The 21298-nt window shown below is 43.5% G+C and overlaps 1 protein-coding gene across 1 annotated transcript in view; it reads left to right on the top strand.

Moving 5' to 3' along the window:
• Window positions 1-20625, top strand: part of HEPHL1 (hephaestin like 1) — a 57157-nt gene extending 36532 nt beyond the window's left edge. The window contains exons 13-20 of the mRNA XM_075061731.1: window positions 2578-2717; window positions 5677-5817; window positions 11200-11306; window positions 13305-13527; window positions 14823-14962; window positions 15562-15721; window positions 19993-20073; window positions 20157-20625. Coding sequence (XP_074917832.1) covers window positions 2578-2717; window positions 5677-5817; window positions 11200-11306; window positions 13305-13527; window positions 14823-14962; window positions 15562-15721; window positions 19993-20073; window positions 20157-20359 — 1195 coding nt within the window. The 3' untranslated portion in view covers window positions 20360-20625. The remainder of the gene's footprint in view (window positions 1-2577; window positions 2718-5676; window positions 5818-11199; window positions 11307-13304; window positions 13528-14822; window positions 14963-15561; window positions 15722-19992; window positions 20074-20156) is intronic.
• The last annotated feature ends 673 nt before the right edge of the window (window positions 20626-21298 follow it).

The raw sequence follows: 21298 nt of genomic DNA, 5'->3' as shown, positions 1-21298 counted from the left end.
TCTGGGCCTCTGTCACCAATGCTATTTTATAGGCAAGTGTTTCCTGAGTGCTCCACTTTGATGTGAATAAATAATTTACCTTTGGCTGGAGAATTTTAAAGGTCTTATCTTGCAGACACACTAACATGGCTGCTACTCTGAAACCTGTCATTAAACACATGGGTAACTTTACTTACCAAAAGCACTGCCTCTGAGTGGGACTGCTCAGATGAATAAAGTTGCATACCCTCAATATATGCAGGATCAGACATGACATTAAGAATCACACACAGTCAAGATGAAGTCAGAAGGGTGTTTACTTGTATAGAAAGTAATTTACCTAAATAGAAATCAGGTCCAGTGAAAGTAAACTTTTGTTCACAGAGGAGTTGTAGCTGTATTGGTCCCATGATATGAGAGAGTCAAGGTGGGTCAGATAATCTCTTTTACTGGTCCACCCACCTTGTCTCCTTTTTTTCTTATATTTAGGGTTAAGAAAAGTATTTACCTTTTCCACAAACTTTTTTTTTTTTTTTAATTCTTTTAAAGCTAGTTTTGCCAGCAATAAGTACTTTGCTTTACCTAGTTTTTTATACTCTTGGACAGATAAGTTAGTTTGCTACAGGACTAGAACTACCAAGTATGAGAATTCAGGCATATATGATTATTGTACTGGCTCATATGAGGCCTGATTCAGTTACCATTATAGTTAATGGAAGGACTCCTGTTGACATCAGGTGGTTTTGGATCAGGCCCTTAGCTCAATCCTGCAAGATTCTGAGCACTCTCAACTCCCAATTAAGTCAGAGTCACTCAGCCACTGCTAGGAACAAGACCTTATTGAAGATGAAGTAGCTCAGGTATGTCTATTGGAAAATCCACCCCTGGTTGCAGCACAGGAGCCCCCCACCTAGTTAAAATACAGTATGGGCTTCTAGCATAGCCACAGCCAAATCATGTTTTTTTAACTGTTCTCCTGAATTCTGCTGCTATAGGGAAACTTGAACTGTGCAAAGAATTTCAGAGGCATCTATGTGCAATGCCTATTTACTTCCAAGCCTCCAAAGAACATAAAAGGGAGTTTGAACCTTGCAACTTCAAAAAGACAAACTACTTCAGAAATGTGCCAGTCTGGCAAAATGTACCCAGTTAAAAAAAAAAAAAAGAGGAGTACAAAGGAGCCAAGAAAGATAGATTTATTGAGGACTATTGGCAGTATGTTATGTAACAGTGTGGAAGAATCCCAGAAAGAGTCACTTTCTCCTAATAAGGAACGTAATTAAAACAATGTCAGCTCCACCCTTGGCAAAGGATTGCTCTTGTACATCCATGCAAAGTACAAAAGTTGGCACATGTTCTGCTTTCATTTTGCAAAAGCATGCTGTGAGCCAACCTAGAGACTCCCCTCCCAGAGCACATCTTGAAGGTGACACTGCAATGAAAGGCCACTGCTCCCGGAAGAGAGTGGAAACAATCTCCTTTTTTTGTTTGTTTTTGAGTGCCCCCTACTGATCAATCCACCTTTTTTCTAGTATTTGGTCCAAGATGCTGGGGATGGGGGAAATTATGTAAACCTGGGGCAGAAGGACTGGATAATTGGAGAACCTTGTGTATACTGGCATTATGGTCAGAGCCAGAAATGTGTAATATATAGTAAAAGCATCAGTGGCTAGTGCAGGGATGGGCAGACTACAGCCTGCAGGCCAAGCCGTTTTAAACCGGCCCATGAGCTCCTGCTGGGGAGCCAGGTCGAGGCCACATCATGCTGCTTGGCCCTGCTGTGGCACTCCAGGCAGGACATTGGATTGGGGGCCGCACCACAGGGCTCCTGGAAGCCATGGCATGGCTCTGCTCTGAGGTTCGGCGGCCTCTCCATGCCTAGGAGAGGGAGAAGGGACATGCCACTGCTTCCGGGAGCCGTTTGAGGTAAGTGCCGCTCAGAGCCTCTCCCCATGCCCCAACCCTCTGCCCCAGCCCTGATCCCCCTCCTGTCCTCCAAACTCCTCAATCCCAGCATGGAGCATCTTCCTGCACCCCAAACCTCTCAGCCCCACACCAGAGCCCGCATCCCCAGCCAGAACCTTAACCTCTTCTCACACCCCTGATCTCCCTCCAAACCCCTCAGTTGCAGCCCAGAGCACCCTTCTATACCCCAAACTCCTCATCCCCAGCCCCACCCCAGAGCCCGCACTCCCTCCCACACCCCAGTCCCAATTTTGTGAGCATTCATGGCCCACCATCCAATTTCTATTCCCTGATGTTGCCCTTAGACCAGAAAGTTTGCCCACGCCTGGGCTGGTCTGTATCACTGCCCTCTTCTGGATGGAATCAGAACTGCTCATTCTGTGTGTCAGGCTCTAATATTCATTTAGGTAGAACTATTGCTGTAAAGACTCTGAGTTATCACCTTGCTGGTGCTATTAAGCCCAAATGGTCACAGTGATGAATATGAAGGTATTCACCGATTTGTCACATGTAAGACATAAAAGCCTTAAACAGAATGCTAAAGAGGTGTTCTCCAGCAAGTAATAAAGCAAATCTTTCATTAGCACTTTAGATAGTTTGCACTTTTAACTTTTTGTCTTTTTTAATTTGCAGTTATGGGAAAGTTTTTGTAAGCCCAGGTGAAGATCGGATTGGTTCAAAATACAAGAAGGTGGTTTACAGAGAGTACACAAACGGAGACTTTACAAAGCACAAAGTGAGATCAGCACAGGAGGAACACTTAGCAATCCTAGGCAAGTAGCTCTTAACTCACAGAGTATATCAAATGTAAGAGAGCATCTCTTTCCAAAACCAAACAGGCTGTGTGGTAAAGTACCTTCTTCTCCTCAGCAGGCTCAGTCCTTTTTAGCCTTGGAGACACAGGCTTGGGCAAAGCAAACCCTTCTTGGTAGTACAGGGTCTGGCTAATCCTTCCCTCAATCAGACCCTTGTGCTTGTTTTCTCCCCTTCTGGAGACAGGGCTCAGCCTTCCTTGCTGGAAGGGTTCAGAACCTTGCTGCACCTAACTTGCTGGCAAGTTCCCTGCTTCTCTCACTCTACCTCCTGCTTCCGCCCCCTAGGGAGGGTTTAAAAAGGTCTTCAGCAGTTGGAGCCAGCTGAACCTAATTAATTCCCTGGTAACACCTTTTCCCACTGAACCTTATTTCCCCCTGGTTCTCTCTCCTCAGTGGATTGGAGGAGGCCTTTTAACCCCCTGGGACTAATTACTGCCTGTAAGCCCGTCGGTTCGGGCCTCGTCCCCCTCAGGTGCGGCGGGAGACCAGGGCGACCTCCTTCTAGGCGCGGGAGGGGTTTCTACGCCGTCCTGTACTTGAGGTCAGGCAAATAAGGTCTATGGGCCCTGGCCGCCTTAGAAACAGGGCGGGGCGACAAAACAGTTCAGGCTTCTCGGCCCTCTGGGGCCCCAGGGCAGAACAGTAACAAAGTCTAGAGGCCCTGGCCCCTTGGGCAGGCGGAGGCTGCAAAACAAAACCGTAGCACAGCTCAGGGTGCTGGGGTGATAGGGGGAAATCTCTGCCACCCGGTTATCGGGTGGCAGCGGGAACGCTCAGGCCACCCACTCTCTGGCGTTTCAGCCCGGGGCCCTGGTAGCGCGGTTCGCCCTAACGCGGTCTGTGTGGGATCCCAGACCAAAACACACTGACAGGGTGATCATAGGCTCCCACCGGAAACACACTGACAGGGTGGTCAGTGGGGATCCTGCCGAGATACACCGGCAATCCATGGCTCGGGGCCTTCTGCGGCCTGACTGTAGATCGTCTGCCCCGAGGGCTTAACTCCAACTCCCCTCCCTTGGTACCTGTTCCTCACGTGGCGGTAGTCCGGCAGGTTCCAGACCATCGGTTCCTCGGAGACTGGGGGGGACGCAGGCTCTGGCAGCTCCTCCGACCAGCGGGCGCAGGGTAGTTCAGGCTGAGGGTCCTCAGGATACCCGGCACGGGGCAGGTCTGGCCAGCGCTCCTCTGGATACTTGGCTCGAGGTAGGTCCGGCCAGCGCTCCTCAGGATAGTGAGCACAAGGCAAGCTGGGCTGAGCAGGAGCTCAGGCCTCCACATCTGTACTCTTCAGCATCCTGGGCTCAACTGAGCTCTGGGCCCTGGCTTTTATACTTCCTGTCCCGCCCCTTGACTTCCGGGGGGCGGGAACAGGCGGTACTGGCTCTGCCCACAGAGGTGCCTGCTCTGGCTCTTCCCCCTCAGGTGCGGTGGGGAGCCAGGGCGCCTCCTTCTTACACTGCCCCTCCCTTAGTAGCCATTTGTCCTGGGTTTGCCACAGTTGTGTCAGTTTTGTTGTAGAAGGAAACAATGAACACTTGGATCGGTCCCAGATTTTTCAGTGGTTTTACACACATTTTAATCAGCGATTGTAAAGACAGGTATTTCCAAACAGGAAGCAGTTTGTTGGAAGTATGTAGCACATATAAGAGTGCCAGGTTTAAGATTTACCTATGCCTTTAAAGATCTGCTGAACAGGTCAATGGGAACAGCTCTGGGGAGCAGGGTGTGGTTGCAGCAACAGAGTATGGTATGCTCCAAATTTGGACTCAGCCACAATTTGGGCATGTGCAAATTGTGTGTGTTTGTTTTTTGGGTGCTAAGTTTAATAAAACTACCCCAGGGCCTGGCCCTGGTAACAAGTACATCCAGCTAGGATGGACAAAACACAGACATTTCCAGCATCTGCCTTAGTTTCGTATGCACAGTGGGTTTTTTTTTTTGCTATGTTCTGGTGGGCAGGTAGGTTGGACTGGATGTTAGGTGTTTGGGTTGAGATTAGGAGTTGGAGAATTGGAAATGTTACCTGTGTCCTTTGGAATGATCCCATCACCTCCTGTGATTTAGGGATGGGGCTACAGCTGGTCATAAAATGCTATGGATTTTCTGGGAACATTTTTGAAAGTAATGAAAACAATTCCTTTTTTAAAAAGGTTCGTGAAAACTTTCCTTTTTTCCCCAATGAAAAACTGAAAACCAAAAAAAGTTTTGAATTATTATACCATGAGACATAATCAGTTGTTTTTAGTTTCTGAAAAAATTGCCGTTAACATTTTCATTTGTTAAAAAAATCCAACCCCCCCCCCCCCAAACCATTTTACACTGGAAAAAAATTGACTTTTGACTGCCATATTTGGGATACCCCTCATCTGCTGCAGTTAGGGACCTGTTTTGATGGCCTGTCCCTGGAGGCTGATGGAATCTGACCATTTCTGATGGGCTCTGAGGGAGAATATTGTTTCTCTAAGGTCATGTGTACACTACCATTTATGTTGGCAAACCTTACATTGCTCAGGGGTGTGGTTTAATTATGTTGAGGGGAGAGCTCTCTCCTGTTGGCATAAAGCGGCTACACGAGAGATCTTACAGCTGGATCGGTACAGCTATGCTGCTGTAAGGTCTCTAGCCTATGAAATGATTGTTCTTCCTTAACTCTCAGTGAAGTGGCTGTTAGCCTCTTTACAGTTTTGATCTCACAGCATTTCACATGTGGATTTACACTGATTTCTCTTTACTTTCATTATGAGCAACAGTGACATGTCACAAAAGTAAACTTCTAAGTTAAACGCTAGCAAATTCTACAACTTGGAAAAATAATATTAAATATCCGTTTCTGAGCTGACTTCTGGACAAACTCCAGTTTTCTTTATTTTAAAAGAGCAATGTTAGTCACCATAGCTTGTTGTTTTTCATTTAGGGCCCTTAATCCATGCAGAGGTTGGTGATTCTATACTCCTTATATTTAAGAATAAAGCTGTCAGGCCCTATTCAATAACTGCACATGGCATAGAAGAAGTGGGTAGTGGAGAAAGACCTGGAACACTAATCACCATGCCTGGTAAGTATGATCATTTATTCTTGAGCAACAGAAGAGCTCCTTAAATCTTATATGAAGAAGTCATTTTAAAAATCAAATGACATTCCTTTTTTCAAACTTTCTGACACCCTCACATCTTTTTGGGCACAGTAAATTCTACTTTTATCTATCTATATGTCTGTCTAGCTAGGTTCTTATTATTAGTAGGCTCCAGATTGTATAAGCTTGTTAGGACAGAGACTATGTCTTCACTTGTTTCTGGGGCACATCTGGACACTCAGAAACCATAATTAATACTACCAATGGCTCAAACTTTAAAATTAGGTGCCTAAATATAGATTTAGCAACTTTACTTTAGGCACACAGGAACTGAAAATTCTACCCAATAAAAACAATAGAGATCAGGCTCAAGTAGAAGAGATCTCTTGAACAAATAGGAATTGGTATACAATATATTTCTGTTTTCTCTCGATCCCATGCTCAGGCAAACTCTCACTGAAATCAATAAGGGCCTGATCCAACTCCCACTCAGATCAATAGGAGTCTTTCCATTTACTCAAACAGGAATCCGATCAGGGCCTATGGGCCTAATCCAAAATCCAGTGAAGTCAATGGAAAGACTTCCCATTGACTTCAGTGAGCTTTGGATTAGGCCTAAAGACACCAGGAGTTTTGCCTGGGTAAAGGCTGCAGGATCAGGATCAGTAATACTGCTCAAACATGACGTTCACCTGAAAGAAGCTGTTACAATTGGCATTTTATGTTATACATGGAAACAGTGATGTCATCTAGTGGGCCAAACTCTGAATAGGCAGAAGCAGGCCCAAATCAACTGGAGTCAGTAGAGTTTATACCTGTGCTGCATTTGGCCAAAGGCTGAGATTTTAATAACTTAAAAAAAAACAAACAAGGAATTCAGAGTTAAGGTTTCCAACAACATAAACTCTGCTTCTTTGTGCATCAACATTACAAATGGAACCTTCATTTAGAGTTGGCCAAAAAAGCTTACACAGAACCATTTTCCATTGGAAAATTAGGTTCCATCAAAATTGAAATCAGGTTGATTTTGCTAAAATATTGTTTCAGAAAAAAAAATGGAGGGGGGAAAAAGTTCCAACTATGTTGAAACATCCTGTTTCAACATTTTCATAATGAAATGTTTCAATTTTTTGTTTTGAAACCATTTGCTATTTCAATCATTTAAATGTATTATATATTATAATATAATAATAAAAGTTGAAGGTGAAACTAAACTACACATTTTGATCAATCTGAATATTTTCCCCAGAATTTTCTTTCATGGAGAATTGTGAAATTTTGGTGTTTTGTTCCAAATCAAAACAAAAACAAATCCTGAAATCTCAAAATCCTTCACAGAATGGAATTTCCATCTTTCATACAGTTCACAAAAATGCATAAAATACAGTAGTTCCAAATGCTGCATGTTTGATTATTATTATAAATACAGTGCAGCTCGTTTGTATGATTCCTTTGTGTTCTGTTATTTTTTAGCTAGTATACACGCTGTCCAGCACTGCAGTGTTATGATAGACCTTGTAATGTGCATACTGGGGCCAGGTTACAGTAAAGTTGTAGGAAAGGTAGCCCTGATGTGCATGACTGTTAGATGATTAAAATCTCAACCTGAATTTTGCATTCAGATTAAAGTGACGAGATAGCAAGTGTGAAATATTGGGATGGGGATGGGAGGTAATAGATATCTACATAAGAAAAAGCCCTGGGTATTGGGACTCTCCCTATAAAATCAGGACATCTGGGCAACCTAATTCAGCTCACCAGACTCTGATTTTTCAAAAACAAAGAAAATTAATATATGGCCCATGCCTCGAGCACTGTCTAAAATGCCCATCACTTTAATCTATGGAGCAGGGGACCATGCCTCTTGAAGTGTATGGTTGCAGGGTCCTCCCTTCACCTCTTTCCTTGACTCTTTTCAGAGAAAGGGTATTTTTTGCAGGGGGTGGGAAACTACACAGAGAGAGGCAATATCCTTTATAGCCATTTTTCCCCTGGTCTCTGGCTTTCCATCGGTTTGGTTCCCGATGACAGTGGGGGAGCATACGGGCCTGCAGTCATTCCTAATGACTTATCTTCCTCATTAAACTATTTCCCTGTGATTCTTAACCCTTTTGCAGTGTAACTCTTCTGCCAGATGGATTTGGGAGCAACAAGGGCCAGGTTTAATATCTAGAGGTTCCTCTTAACAATACAAAGCAGAATCTGCCCAAGCCCCTATGCGGTTATCTGGGAAAACTTACCATCTGTGGGTGCTTCTAAGAGGCAATACTTTCCCTCTCACAAGCACCGAGTCTGTGTATAATAAAAGGGAAAGGGAACCAAGCATTAGTCTGGGAAAACAACCACATTGAAAAGCATGCAGCTGTAAGGACATACCTGATCTCACAGTGTGCTGGGCACTGTCCTTTGCCTCAGTTTCCCACCCTCCGGTGGGAAAGTCTAATAAACAAATGTCTCTTTCACACATCACTCTTCTCCACCCCACTCACAGTTGTTTGGCCTTGGTTAGCAAAGACCCACTGGAGAGGGGGAAGGTTAAATGGTGACTAGAACTCTTTTGGCAGAGTCCATACCACCAGGTACAAGCACCTGTCCCCACCCCCTCTCTCCTGCCCTCTGCTTAGTGCGTGAGGATCAGTTTAGGGTGACCCCCTCAATCAGGGTAGGCTAAGCACAGTTCATCTGCCCTTTACTCATACACTAAGGGTAACAACATTTCACTACCCTTCTACTCAACGCTGAAGTGATTTGTAACCCAACACCAGACAAAAGTGATCATTTTGGCAAAGTTGTGCCATCATGCTGAGGACCTAGGCAGAGTCAGCATAGAACCTGTGCAAACATAGTCTGTTCCTGAAGTCTTTTCCCCCAGCTCATCGTTAGACGTCAGGAGAGCGCTCACTCAGAACCTGCTTGGAACAGTAAAGACTGGCTCACATCATTTCTACCCCTTGCATTGTACTGACATGCATAAGGCTGCATTGTTCCAAACAGCCACAAAGAGTCCTCTGGCAGACATATTGGAGCCAATATGTCTGTTAGTCTATAAGGTGCCACAGGACTCTTTGTCACTTTTTACAGATCCAAACAGACTAACACGGCTACCCAAACAGTATCCATTAAAACTTGTTTTCTTTTAATTTGGTCTCTCTGTGGATCTTACCTTTTGTTCCACACAGGGATGATTTCTATAGGACTTACCCACAGGCCATGTGAACTGAAGGGTTACTGAACAACATTCTTGCACATGAGAAATAAATGTGGACTAGACTGCGCCCTTGCAGGGCCATGCAAGGCAGGGGAGGGAAGGTCTTGCATGGTCTGCACAAGTGCCAGGCACAATCATTCCTGAGCTCAGTGTAGCACAGAAACTCCTCACTCCATAAGTCCCACAGCATCCAAAGTGGGAAGGTAAGAAAAAAGAGGAGGATGAGGCAGGGCAATGGCCATGCCCTCCCTCAAAAACAGCCCACACAGCAGGGTCAACCCATGGAGAGGAATATGCTATGCATCACAGAAGATTGGGTCACCAAATGAAATTAATAGGTAGCAGGTTTAAAACAAATAAAAGGAAGTTCTTCTTCACACAGCGCACAGTCAACTTGTGGAACTCCTTACCTGAGGACGTTGTGAAGGCTGGGACTATAACAATGTTTAAAAGAGAACTGGATAAATTCATGGTGAATAAGTCCATAAATGGCTATTAGCCAGGAAAGGTAAAGAATGGTGTCCCTAACCTCTGTTCATCAGAGGATGGAGATGGATGGCAGGAGAGAGATCACTTGATCATTGCCTGTTAGCGTCACTCCCTCTGGGGCACCTGGCATTGGCCACTGTTGGTAGACAGATACTGGGCTAGATGGACCTTTGGTCTGACCTGGTATGGCCGTTCTTATGTTCTTATGTAGTAGTGGCTACACTTTGCCTGCACATGTCTTGGGGGGCAGAATGCTTCCCAGTGCACCTGTAGTTCCACGTCCCCTCCCAAATCCAGGGTTGTACCTTTAAAAGCCTCCCTGGGCCCTGCAATTCACAGTTGCCAACTTTCATGTGTTAAATAAGCACCCCGACTTTCACAGTCAGCCAAAACTCAAGCTAATCCCAGAACCCCAACACTCTATGTGACTAGATTTACCCCCAGTGTACAGTCTGGGACTGTGGTAGGCCCGCTGTGCACCCCTGACTCTCTCCCCCCATTGGCCCTACCCCTCCCTTGCCCCTACTTACCAGGAGCCGATAAAAAAAAAAGAAGCAACAAGCTACAAACCAAACAAGCAACAAGCAAAAAACTAACCAACAAGCAATTCACAAGCCAATTAAACCAAAACCAAGCCCGGTTTCTGCGGGGTTTTTTGTTTTGTTTGTTTTGGGGTTTTTTTTTGCCTTATGTACTTATGCCTGCCTTGCATAAGTACATAAATCAATACAGTAATGAACAGCAAGGTTTTGTCCCATAAATTTAGAATAGTAGTGGTAATGCAGTATTTGTGTGACGTTCACAAAGGTCGGAGCCATATTTGAGGTTCACCATTTTTTAGTATACATTTATTATTATAAAACAATATATACAACTAAACATAGTAGTAAATGGGGTTTCTGTTCACCCGTACCCTAAACACAGACATTACAAATAAATCTTGCCAATTTTAAACTTTAAAACTGTCCTTTGCTGTGATGCCTACTAATAATCTTGACATTGTGGTGTGCTGAGACCACAGCCTAACATGCTGACTAGTACTGTCTCATTGTTTCCTTGTACTCCCCGGTCTCTCTTCTGTACTAATATGTTGTCTCTTGTCTTATACATAGATTGTAAGCTCTCTTGGCCAGGGACCATCTTTTCTTTCTGTATTGTACAGCATTTAGCACAGTCAGGTCTTGGTCTATGACTGGAGCTCCTAGGCACTATGAGAACATAAATAGGAAATAATATCAATAAAAGCAGTAGTACAGGAGGAAAATAATTTGCTGTATTATTTTTTAAAATATAGAGAATTTAACGTGGCCACAGGAGACAGTTTCTTCAGTCAAATTATTTTGTTTTGTAAAATCAGGGATCAACACACAACTGGAGACACTAATCTCATACTAATACAGTTCTCGATCATTTCATGCTACATAATCATTATAAGAATCTTCCAGTTTGCCTCTAACCTCTAATAAAGAACAGAAATGTTTTCAGCATCATTATCAGAGTTTGCTTTCATGGGCATCAGCCCACTATAACACAGCTTCTCCTCAATGCATATGACGCATTTGGCTCTTTACATTTCTGATTATGAGACCATCAGATCTGAATTATATTTTAAAAACGCATAACATCCAACTGCTGTTGGTAAAACTATTTTCTCGCTATCATTTCAGGGGAAATAAATACATACAGATGGAATGTTCCAGAAAGGTCAGGTCCAGGTACTTCTGATCCAAACTGCATCAGCTGGGTTTATTATTCAACAGTGAATTTTGTCAAGGTAACCGGGAAATAGTAACTAAAGGTTGTTATTTTATGTATGGCTTCCTAAACTGGGGCTGGATCCTGTGAACCTTTATTCACTACTTGCGTGAGGACTATTGGCATAAGGACAGGTTTACAGGACTGGGTAATTCATGCTTTTGAAGATGACAGCTGATGATTAAGGCTACGTTTTAGTCACAGGTATTTTTAGTAAAAGTCATGGACAGGTTACAGGCAGTAAATAAAAATTCACAGCCTGTGACCTGTCCATGACTTTTATTAAAAATACCTGTGACTAAAACTTGGGTGGGGGGCTGCGGGTGTTGCGGAGACAGTCCAGAGATACTGTGGTTACTGGGGGGAGGACTCCGCTGGTCTGGGGGTGGGGGAGGGTTGGCAGGCCTGGCAGGGGCTCCCTACCCGACTCTGTGTCTCAGCAGCTCCTAGGCAGTGGAGGGGCACAAGCACTGGCTGCCACACCTCCCATTGGCCAGGAACTGCAGCCAATGGGAAATGTGAACTTGGGCAGTGCGCGGTGCAGAGCCCCACCCCCAGCCTCTCTGCCGCCTAGGAGCTGCGGGGCCATGCCAGTGAGAACCCCCCACCCCGAAGTAAGTGCCCCTCCAGCACCCCTCAGTCCCCTGCCTGTAGCCCCCTTCCACACACCCAAACTGCTGCAGCTGCAGAAGTCACGGAGATCATGGAATCCATGACTTCTGTGACCTTCGTAAAAGATTCGCAGCCTTACTGATGGTGCATGAATAAGGCCAAATTTGTCCCCATGTATAGTCCATTGAAATCAGGGGAGTTACACCAGGACTAAATTTGGTCCTTCATGTTTTATTTTCAAGGAAAACTTCAGGGCGGTTTGGGTGGAGGTGGGACTTTGCTTTATTTCATGAAAATCTAAAAGGTAGAAAGTCATTGTTACCATGTTAGACTTTTGTGTCGACTAAATGCACCAACAGACAGGCATAAATAGCACACAGAATACATGAAGCTAAGAAGAAGAATGGCTTCTGGTTTACTGATTAGTAATCAGATGGAAATGTCTTTGGATTCCCAATGCAGACAATCCCCATTCTCCTTTCAGCACTTGACCAAAAGTCTGTTGCATGGCAGGGATCAGATTTTCAGAAGACCTCAGGCACTTTGACGAAGTAGCCACATTTAATGAAGTGGCTTATAAGTCAGCACCTCACAATGCTCTTGTGAAATTCTGTCTCTCAGGGTGTGTCTACAATCAGAAGTGTGACTGCAGCACATGTAGACATCCCCAAGCTAACTTTAACCTAACTGGCTTAAAGAACAAAAGCAGTGAAGCGACAGCAGCACAGGCTAGCGTCTTGAGTACTTACCCAATGTCCCAGGTGGGCTTGTACAGCCCGTGCTGCCACAGTTTCACTACTATTGTTATTTGAGCTCACTAGCTCAGGTATGTCTAGTGATGCTGCAGTCACACCTCTGATTGCAGTGTAGATAAACCTTTGATCCTTTTGAACTGATGTGTGCTCCACATGCAGATATCTCCATACATTCTTGCTTGGCTCTCCCATGTGCACATGGAATTGAAACAAAATTGGGTAGCAAAAATCTGGGTAGTAGAAAATGTTATCATCCATTTTGGGTGAAAGGAATGGAAACTAAATTTTTCATTTACTTCTTACAAGATGGTGGCAGTTACAATTCCTGGAGTTGGAATAATTATTTTTATGTCTATTATTTAAAAGGTTTTATAAAACAGAGATAAATTGGAAGTTTGAGTTTATAGTAGAAAACTATGTTGTAGTCCTGTCTGTCTGAACTCCAGGAAGTATAGCCATGGTCAGTCATTCCTTTATTGCATGGGAAAACATAAGGCTCAGCTCTAACTGATATATATCATATCTGTATTTATTTATTAGTTATGTTATGTGAACTATCAACAATTATTAATTTAACCACAGCTCAATGTTATGGTTAATAGCAATGTTATGTACTGTGTATAATGTCTTTTTTTAAAATCTAATTGCAGGACACTTACAGTGGTTTGGTTGGGCCACTAGTAATTTGCAGAAAAGGAATACTAAATGAAAAGGATTTAAGGAGAGATATTGACCGTGAATTTGCTCTTCTGTTCATGGTCTTTGATGAAAATGAGTCCTGGTATTTGAATGAAAATATTGAAAAGTATCTGCATAAGTGTTCTGATGACTTTAATTACTCCAAGGACTTTCTGGAGGGTAACATCAAGCATGGTACGTAGGTTTCATTGGTTGCAGCAGCAGTTTATCCAAGAGACTAATGAATTCTTTTTTTAATATAATCCTTTCAGAAGACTGCAGATTGTCTTGCAATTGTATAATCTTGCTGTACAGTCCTCACAAACAAAGTAGACTAGGTCATTATTGGGCCAGATGGCTACTAAGGAACGAGGGTGCATTCTGGGCATCAATAACAAACCTGGAATCAGCCAGCAGACTTTGGGGGACCTTGAAAAAAGTTTTCTTAGGAGTGAGTTTATATTTCTTTATGTGCTGAATGGCTCAAGACCCTGATAGCTGGAGCATTCAGGATATATTCCTGGTATTGGATCACTCATTGACTTTGCTTTATAGTTCTTATTTAAGGGCCAAATCCTCCTCTGCCACCCTAGTGTGAGTGCACAGGGCAGAAAAATCAGCCAAACTACCAGTGTATGCAGAGAGGCCATTCCATGACCTCCTGTCACTGCAGAGTTGTGCTCCATGTTCGCACACTTTGTAACAGCATGATCATGAAGTTTGGGAACTGGGGGCCAAGTGGCAAGAACCTACTGGCCAAACCTCTGGGTGGGGGAGAGAACAGATTAGATGCTATAGTAGCAGCCAGAGAAAAGCCAAGTTTGTATTTCTGCACATTTCTCCCCGTTGGAATGGGATTCCATCCCCACATCCCCCATGTGGGTCCCCTGTACAAAGCCTGCTCACTCAGCACTTTATATTAAGATAGGTTAAAACTTGCCTTATGCATTGCAAAAAACTGCTTATTGTGCTGGGTTGAAACTGAAATGCAAACTGTACTGTCTCTTTGCCTGTAAGCTTTGAGATGTGAACAACAACTTTACATTTGAAGGCCTGGGTCTGATTCCCCACCTTCTTGTTTCTTGTGCAGCCATTTGCACTGTTGAAAAGAGACCCTGATTCACCACTTTACTTGTTTTATGCTGGAATAACTCCATTGGATTTCAATAGACTTACATTGGTGTAAAACTGGAGTAATGCAGTTATGAATCAAGCCCAGTGAGTGCAAAGTGGGTGTAAAATGTTATCAGTGACCTAAGTGGGGGTAGAAGTCTAATTTGGTAACGTTTTACTTCCCATTTTCACCCACTTTGCACAGATATAAGTAATGGCACAAAACAATGGAAAACCCAGTCCTTGGTCTCTGCAAAGAGAAAGCAAGAACAGGGTATGGTGCTAGTGTTTCTCTTCAGCACCCTCAGCACTCTGTCTCTTTACTGGACACATTTAGTCCACTAGTGAGAATCACTCTAACTTCGTAATTCTTTCAGCAATTAATGGGAGGCTGTATGACAATCTCCGTGGGCTAACAATGAAAGAAGGTGAAAACACAAACTGGTACTTGATAGGAATGGGAAATGAAATCGATATCCATACAGTCCATTTCCACGCAGAGACCTTTATCTTCAAGGTTGGTAAAAACAAAGTACAATCTTTACATTTTGATGGGAAATTTTTGCAAGAACTTCTAGCTTCTAGCCTGATCCCACAGCTTTTGCACACACACATGATTTGTCATCAGTGGGAGATTTGCATGTGAATACCGCAGAATTAGTTAGAATTTTGTAAAGCTCATGGTTCATATGCCTTTGTGTGGTAAAATATAAATGAATATCAATAGTTAAGGTGTGCATGTACTACAGGACAATAGAGGATGGTTCACACAAATTGAAGTCAGTGAGAATTTCACCTGCTTATTTTAGGGTTCAGTGAAGGCCCGTGTTCTGTATTTATGTGTTGAAAGAACTATTTAAACAGCTTGCTTTAAAACAAATACCAACCATGGTGTCGTATTTAAGGCATCATTGATGTTGCTAATGCAGCACCTGAAATCATTTGTATTAATCTGTATTGCCCCGGGGCCCCATCCCCACTGGGCTAGGCACTGTACAAACGCATAACAAGGAGGGCAGCCCTGCTCCAAAAAGCTTCCAGTATAGTCAGAACATGAATGCGTTGTTTCAGGTGTAGTAATGGAAGTCTTCATGATGCTGTTTTGTCCTGCCCCAGACGGATAATGATCACAGAGCAGATGTGTATGACCTTTTCCCGGGGACATTTCAAACAATCGAACTCATAGCGGATAACCCTGGAACATGGCTTCTGCACTGTCATGTAGCTGACCACATTCATGCTGGCATGGAAACAACTTTTACCATCAGCAAATCAGGTATAGTATTTGAAAATGCATTTCATTACTGTGCGCTGGTATTACAGCTGTTCAGAGAAATGGCAGATGGGGAAAAAACATAAGGCTTGGGTCAGCACTGCCAGTATGCTTCCATGCCCCACCAATGGCTGGTTCCACGGAGTGGACCTACACTGCAGTGTGAACAGGCAATGTTAATCACTGCTGCCCTCTGCAAATTTTAAACCTCTTGGAGACCCAAAAGAGCTCCTCGAATGGGTACTGCTTGAAGGGAACCACTCTTGGGATTGTACTGGTTTTATCCCTCCTCTAGGTGGAACTGAAGTTGCTTTGTGTTACCATAACCTGCTCCTTCAACAAGTCTTGCCACCAGGGATCACCACAAGAGTTTCTGCTAGCCTAAACCAGACAAGCAACTAGTGCAGGGGTCAGCAGCTTCCAGAAGTGGTGTGCCAAGTCTTCACTTATTCACTCTAATTTAAGGTTTCACGTGCCAGTAATACATTTTAACGTTTTTAGATGGTCTCTTTCTATAAGTCTATAATATAACTAAACTATTGTTGTATGTAAAGTAAATAAGGTTTCTAAAATGTTTAAGAAGCTTCATTTAAAATTAAATTAAAATGCAGAGCCCACCGAACCGGTGGCCAGGACCCGGGAAGTGTGAGTGCCACTGAAAATCAGCTTGTGTGCTGCCTTTTGCACTGGTGCCATAGGTTGCCTACCCCTGAACTAGTGAATATGGTGCATACAGTTATAGAAATTAGAGATGAACAAGATCTATTAGATCATGCAAAAGTGAGATCTAAAACTGACCCAGTTAGCTTCCTCAGCTTCCATTGAAGTCAGTTGCAGATGCAGGAGCTTGGCACTTAAAATCAGGCACAAGGGCCCAGATATACAAAGGTATTTAGATACCTAGCTTCCATTGAAATCAGCGTAAGCTAGGAGCTTAAGTACTTTTGTGGATCTGGGTCCAGGTGTCTCAAGTTGGGCTCCCAGAAACAGAGGCACCAAAAATTAATGGACACATGACCATTTTAAGCAATACAGCAGCCCTTAAAACTAGAGAGAATTTTACACTGGATTGAGTGTGGCTCTTTAATTAGAGCAGAGGATTGTAAATTATTGTTCTCTGTGAATTTGGCTGGCAGAATCTGGTCCTCAGTAACTGAAGTCTTTTGAGCCTCTCAGATGAAAGTCCCTGTATCTTTACGTCAAATGGGAGGAGGTGCAGCTTCAGAACATTGTACTTCTGCTTTAAACTCATTTTCTTTTAAACGCCTGTTTACGCACATTAATAGCCTATTTTTATAAATTGTTGTCACAGCTTATGATGCAAAGTGATTGTTTTGGAATGTTGACTTCATACCTGGCACATGTAGTCTGATCAAGTGCTCATTAGGTGTGGTACAAGTTCATCCAGTGTTGGCCTGGGCCATTAACACAGAGAAGAGTTGCCATTTGACTGTGTACGTCAGCTTTGAGTTTTGATATCACCCTTAAGTAGATGCTGAGATCCTTGAGTTGTGGCTAGACTGAGAGCGTCCTGTTTAAACACCAATAGAACGGTACATTTAGCTACTAAATGGGAGTGGTTGCATGTTGACTAGGGCTGATTGAAAATTTATTGTCAAAATGTTTTTTTTGATGGAAAATTTTGACTAAATTAATTTTTTTTAAAAGTGTCTGTTTTACATAGAAAAGTTCTGGTTTTTTTGTCAACAAATTGAACACCTGTTTTCAAACATAAAAATATTTTTATTCTGAAATGCTGCCGCACTGCCTCATGGGAACTGTAGTTGAGGTGCTTCATGCTCCCATTGTCTGTGAGCCTGGTTTCCCTGCCAGGCTTCATCTACTATGTTATACCATGGCAAAGTGACTTTCATGAGGCACTGCCTCCCCTCACCTAGAAGGGAGACCGAGGTGCATTATGGAAGATGTAGTCCAACCAGGTAGCCCAGCATATAGAGGAGAATGAGAGCATGGGGCACATGTGAGCATGGGGCACAATTTTAGAATTGAAATATTTTGGTGCAGGGACAAATTACTGTCAAGTTACTTGCCCAAAACTTAAAACTTTCCACAGGAGAAAAAAGCAATTATTTTTCAGCCATCTCTAGTGTTGAGCTTCTCTGAAAATATAGCCCTAAAGAAAAGCTGTCAGCTCTTTAAAGACTTTCTTAATGCAAAAGAAAATTAGAAAAAATGAAGTAAAAACCTATAGCAAGTGAGCTGGAATAACCTTTCAGGAGGGTGATGAAGAAGACTAGATACAGACAATGGACCCAGTCCTGCCAGTGAATAATGCCCATTGGTTCCAGTGGGAATTGTGAGTACACAGCTAATGCAAAAGCAAGCCAATCTAATTCATGTTGTGCTTGAGAGCTTTTCCCATCAAGTCATTTAGAAATCTTACACATGGAAAACATTTTTATTTCATTTCTGGTAAAAAGACAATTTATAAATTCTTCTCAGGGGCACATTCTTACATGGAATATGTTTATTGGGCAAACCCTGCCCACAGTGGGGTAATGATACTGTGGTCTGAGAATGTCCACAGGGGCTGGGGAAAGAAAGCCTCCCCTCACCAGGTGCTCCACAGGCGCTATAGCACATTCAGTGACTGCTGTAACCCCCCCTTGCCCCGCCCCAGTAAGAGATGGAGGAATACACAATGGATTTTGCTCACAGTAATGTAAGGGTTAAGCTGAAATTCCTCTTCACTGTCCAATGTGCATCAGTTCTGTAATTTTCACTTATTCTGGGTGTGAAACTTCTATTGATCTGAGTGAAAGCATGCAGAATTAATGCAACTGAGATCTCTGCTGTTTATAGGTGTAACCCTTCTGCCAGTCAGAGTTGGCAGCAACAAGGGCTGGGTTCAGTATCTAGGGGTTCCTTTTCAATAATACAACACAAAACCAGCTCAAGCCCCCACCCCGTGACCTGGGACAATTACACAGGTGCCTCTAAGAGGCAATACTTCCCCTCTCGCAAGCACAGAGCCTGAATGTAGCAAAAAAAAATTAATAAAGGGAAGGAAGTAACTCAGCATTAATTCGGGAAAACACCACAAACAGGATTTGTAAACTTAGACCATGAGAAAAAGACCCAACCCCAAGTAAGTTGGGCAGTGTCCTTTTCCCCTGAGGTTCTTAAGTCCAGCAACCCAAAAGTCCCTTTAACAGGCTCATCCCTTCTCTGCACCCCACTCATAGTTGCTGTCCTTGGTCAGTGCAGACCCAGAGTTCAGAGGTGCATCTGCAGAGTTCACCTCCTGCCCTGATTGGAGGGGGAAGGCAAGGAGGTACTTTACATACTCCATTGGTCAGGCACTCACTCACCACCTCTCTCTGCCAGCTGCCCAATTGCCACACCTCTCTGCAGGGCTCTGCTCTGGCCCTCTCCCTCAGCCGCCCTGTCAATCACTGCACCTCTCCACCAGCCATGTTGCTGGCCACTCACTGCACCTCTCCACCAGCCATGCTGCTGGCCACTCACCAAGATGTTTTCAGAGCCCACCACTTAACACAGCTCTCAATGATTGCAGTTCTTAGTTGGGGAACCTCACGATTGGTGTACACTGGGTAGTCACTTGGATCAGACACACTATCCCAAAGCAGATCTAATACTTAAACTTAAGTATCAGTGATTTCAGCTCTGTAGTATGAAACAAGACTTTCAACTGACTCTAAATTATCTCTTTTATTACACAATGGAGAAGAGAAAGCTCAAATAGTACCTGTAGCCATTAAGCAGGGCCTGCCCCAATACAGCTCCCAGTCCCTTCACTTGCTCATCTCACTGGGCTGTGGAACCCATGTCCCTTACCTAGCGAGTGCCCTTCAAAGGGCTATGTCAAGTACAGTTCTGCTGCCCTTGATTCACACAAGGATAACAACCCTTTATTACTCCTGCCCCAATAACAAGGGGACTGGGGATCCAACACCAGCCCAAAGTGATCATTTGGACAAGCTGAGCACCTAGGCAAGGTGGGTGTGCCCATACAAACGAGATCAGCTCCTGAAGTCCTCTTCCACAGCCCATCACTAGATGTCAGCAGAGAGCTCATTCAGACTCTGCTTACATAAGAAAGGGAAAATTTTGCCCTTAAAACTACCCCTGAGCTACTGGCAATCTCTGCCTGAAACTTTGTTGGCCTAATCAAAGTTTCTATTTGTATTACCAAGATAGAATAAACGATGCATTCACTGTTTTCTCAGACCACTAAAATCGGCTTCTTTATACTGTTTTCAGCCTAAGTAAGCTTTAATTTTTTTACACAGATAACAAAGTTCCTTTAGAAGGGGGAGTAACAACCACAGCATATGACTCAATTCATGTCAAACATCAGGCTCCTGTAAAGGGTATGGATTCATTTTATTTAAATAATATAAACTTAAGCCGATGGACGTACAGATTTCTCATATGCTACTTCTTGTTTTGACAGGTAATGACAGAGAAAGAATCAAATTCTTAGGCAAAGCTCTGGGTGCAGGAGAAGCTAACTCAACACTCATAGCCCTTTTTTCTGTTGGACTTGTTCTTCTGGCAACAATATTAATCCTCATCATCCTCATCACTTGTCAGAGAAAAAGGACATACTACAGGTCTGTGCAACCCAAGTGTGCGCTCCCAACTGATTCCCTGTAAATCTGTATTTTGGAGACGTTTATAGAGCTCTGTTGGATTTCATTGTATATTGTTGGTATATTGAGGCAAGATATATGTTTGTGAAGTTTACAAACTGAGAGCCCAATCCTGCAGCCATAAGTCACATGTGACATAGGCTGCAAGCTTAGGTCCTGATGACCATATCCTGCTTGTCTTTGCAGCCTGATTCTGCTCTGTTGAAGTCAGTGTGAGTTGTGCCATTTAATTCAATGGGAGCAGGCTCAGACTTAGGGCTAGTGTACATTAGAAGCATTATATCAGCACAGCTGCAGCAGCTGTGCTGCTGTAGCGCGTCTGGTGGCGATGCTCCTCACCAACGGGAGAGAGCTCTCCCATTGGCATAAATACTCCACCTCTCTGAAAGGTCATAGCTATGTCGGTGGGAGAGTGTTACCAGCTTAATTTCAGGACGCACCGGGCTTAGATTGGTGTAACTTGCATCACTCAGGGGGGTGACTTTTTCACACCCCTGAACGACATAAGTTATATCAGCATAAGCAGTAGCGTAGACCTGCCCTTATACTTGAGAGGTCCCCCTGATATCAATGAGATTGCTCACTTGAGTTAGGCAAACAGGATTTGGCTCTGAGAGCTGATAAAATGCATTAGGCTTCTGATTCTTTTAATGCTGTAAAATGTAGTCAAACAATTTTATTTTTAGAATTTGAATTGAGTTGTGACTGGAGCAATGAGAAACTCAACAGTAAAGGGTTCATGCAAACCTCTTCTCCTGTTTCAGTTCATGTTCATTGTGCTTGGAGATTCTTGTTCAAATAAACAGTAAAACACACTGAGAAACCTAGTCAAACCCACAATAAAGCCCAGACATTTCTTTTTATGAAAACCTATTATTGGCCCTAGATTCCCTCAAAAGATTGATAAGCCTCAGTGAACATGTTGACCCACATGGGTTAACTT

This window comes from Chelonoidis abingdonii, chromosome 1 (genome assembly GCF_003597395.2).
Source record: "Chelonoidis abingdonii isolate Lonesome George chromosome 1, CheloAbing_2.0, whole genome shotgun sequence".
In the NCBI taxonomy this organism is placed as follows: domain Eukaryota; kingdom Metazoa; phylum Chordata; order Testudines; family Testudinidae; genus Chelonoidis; species Chelonoidis abingdonii.
This window is presented reverse-complemented; position numbering and strand designations above follow the sequence as displayed.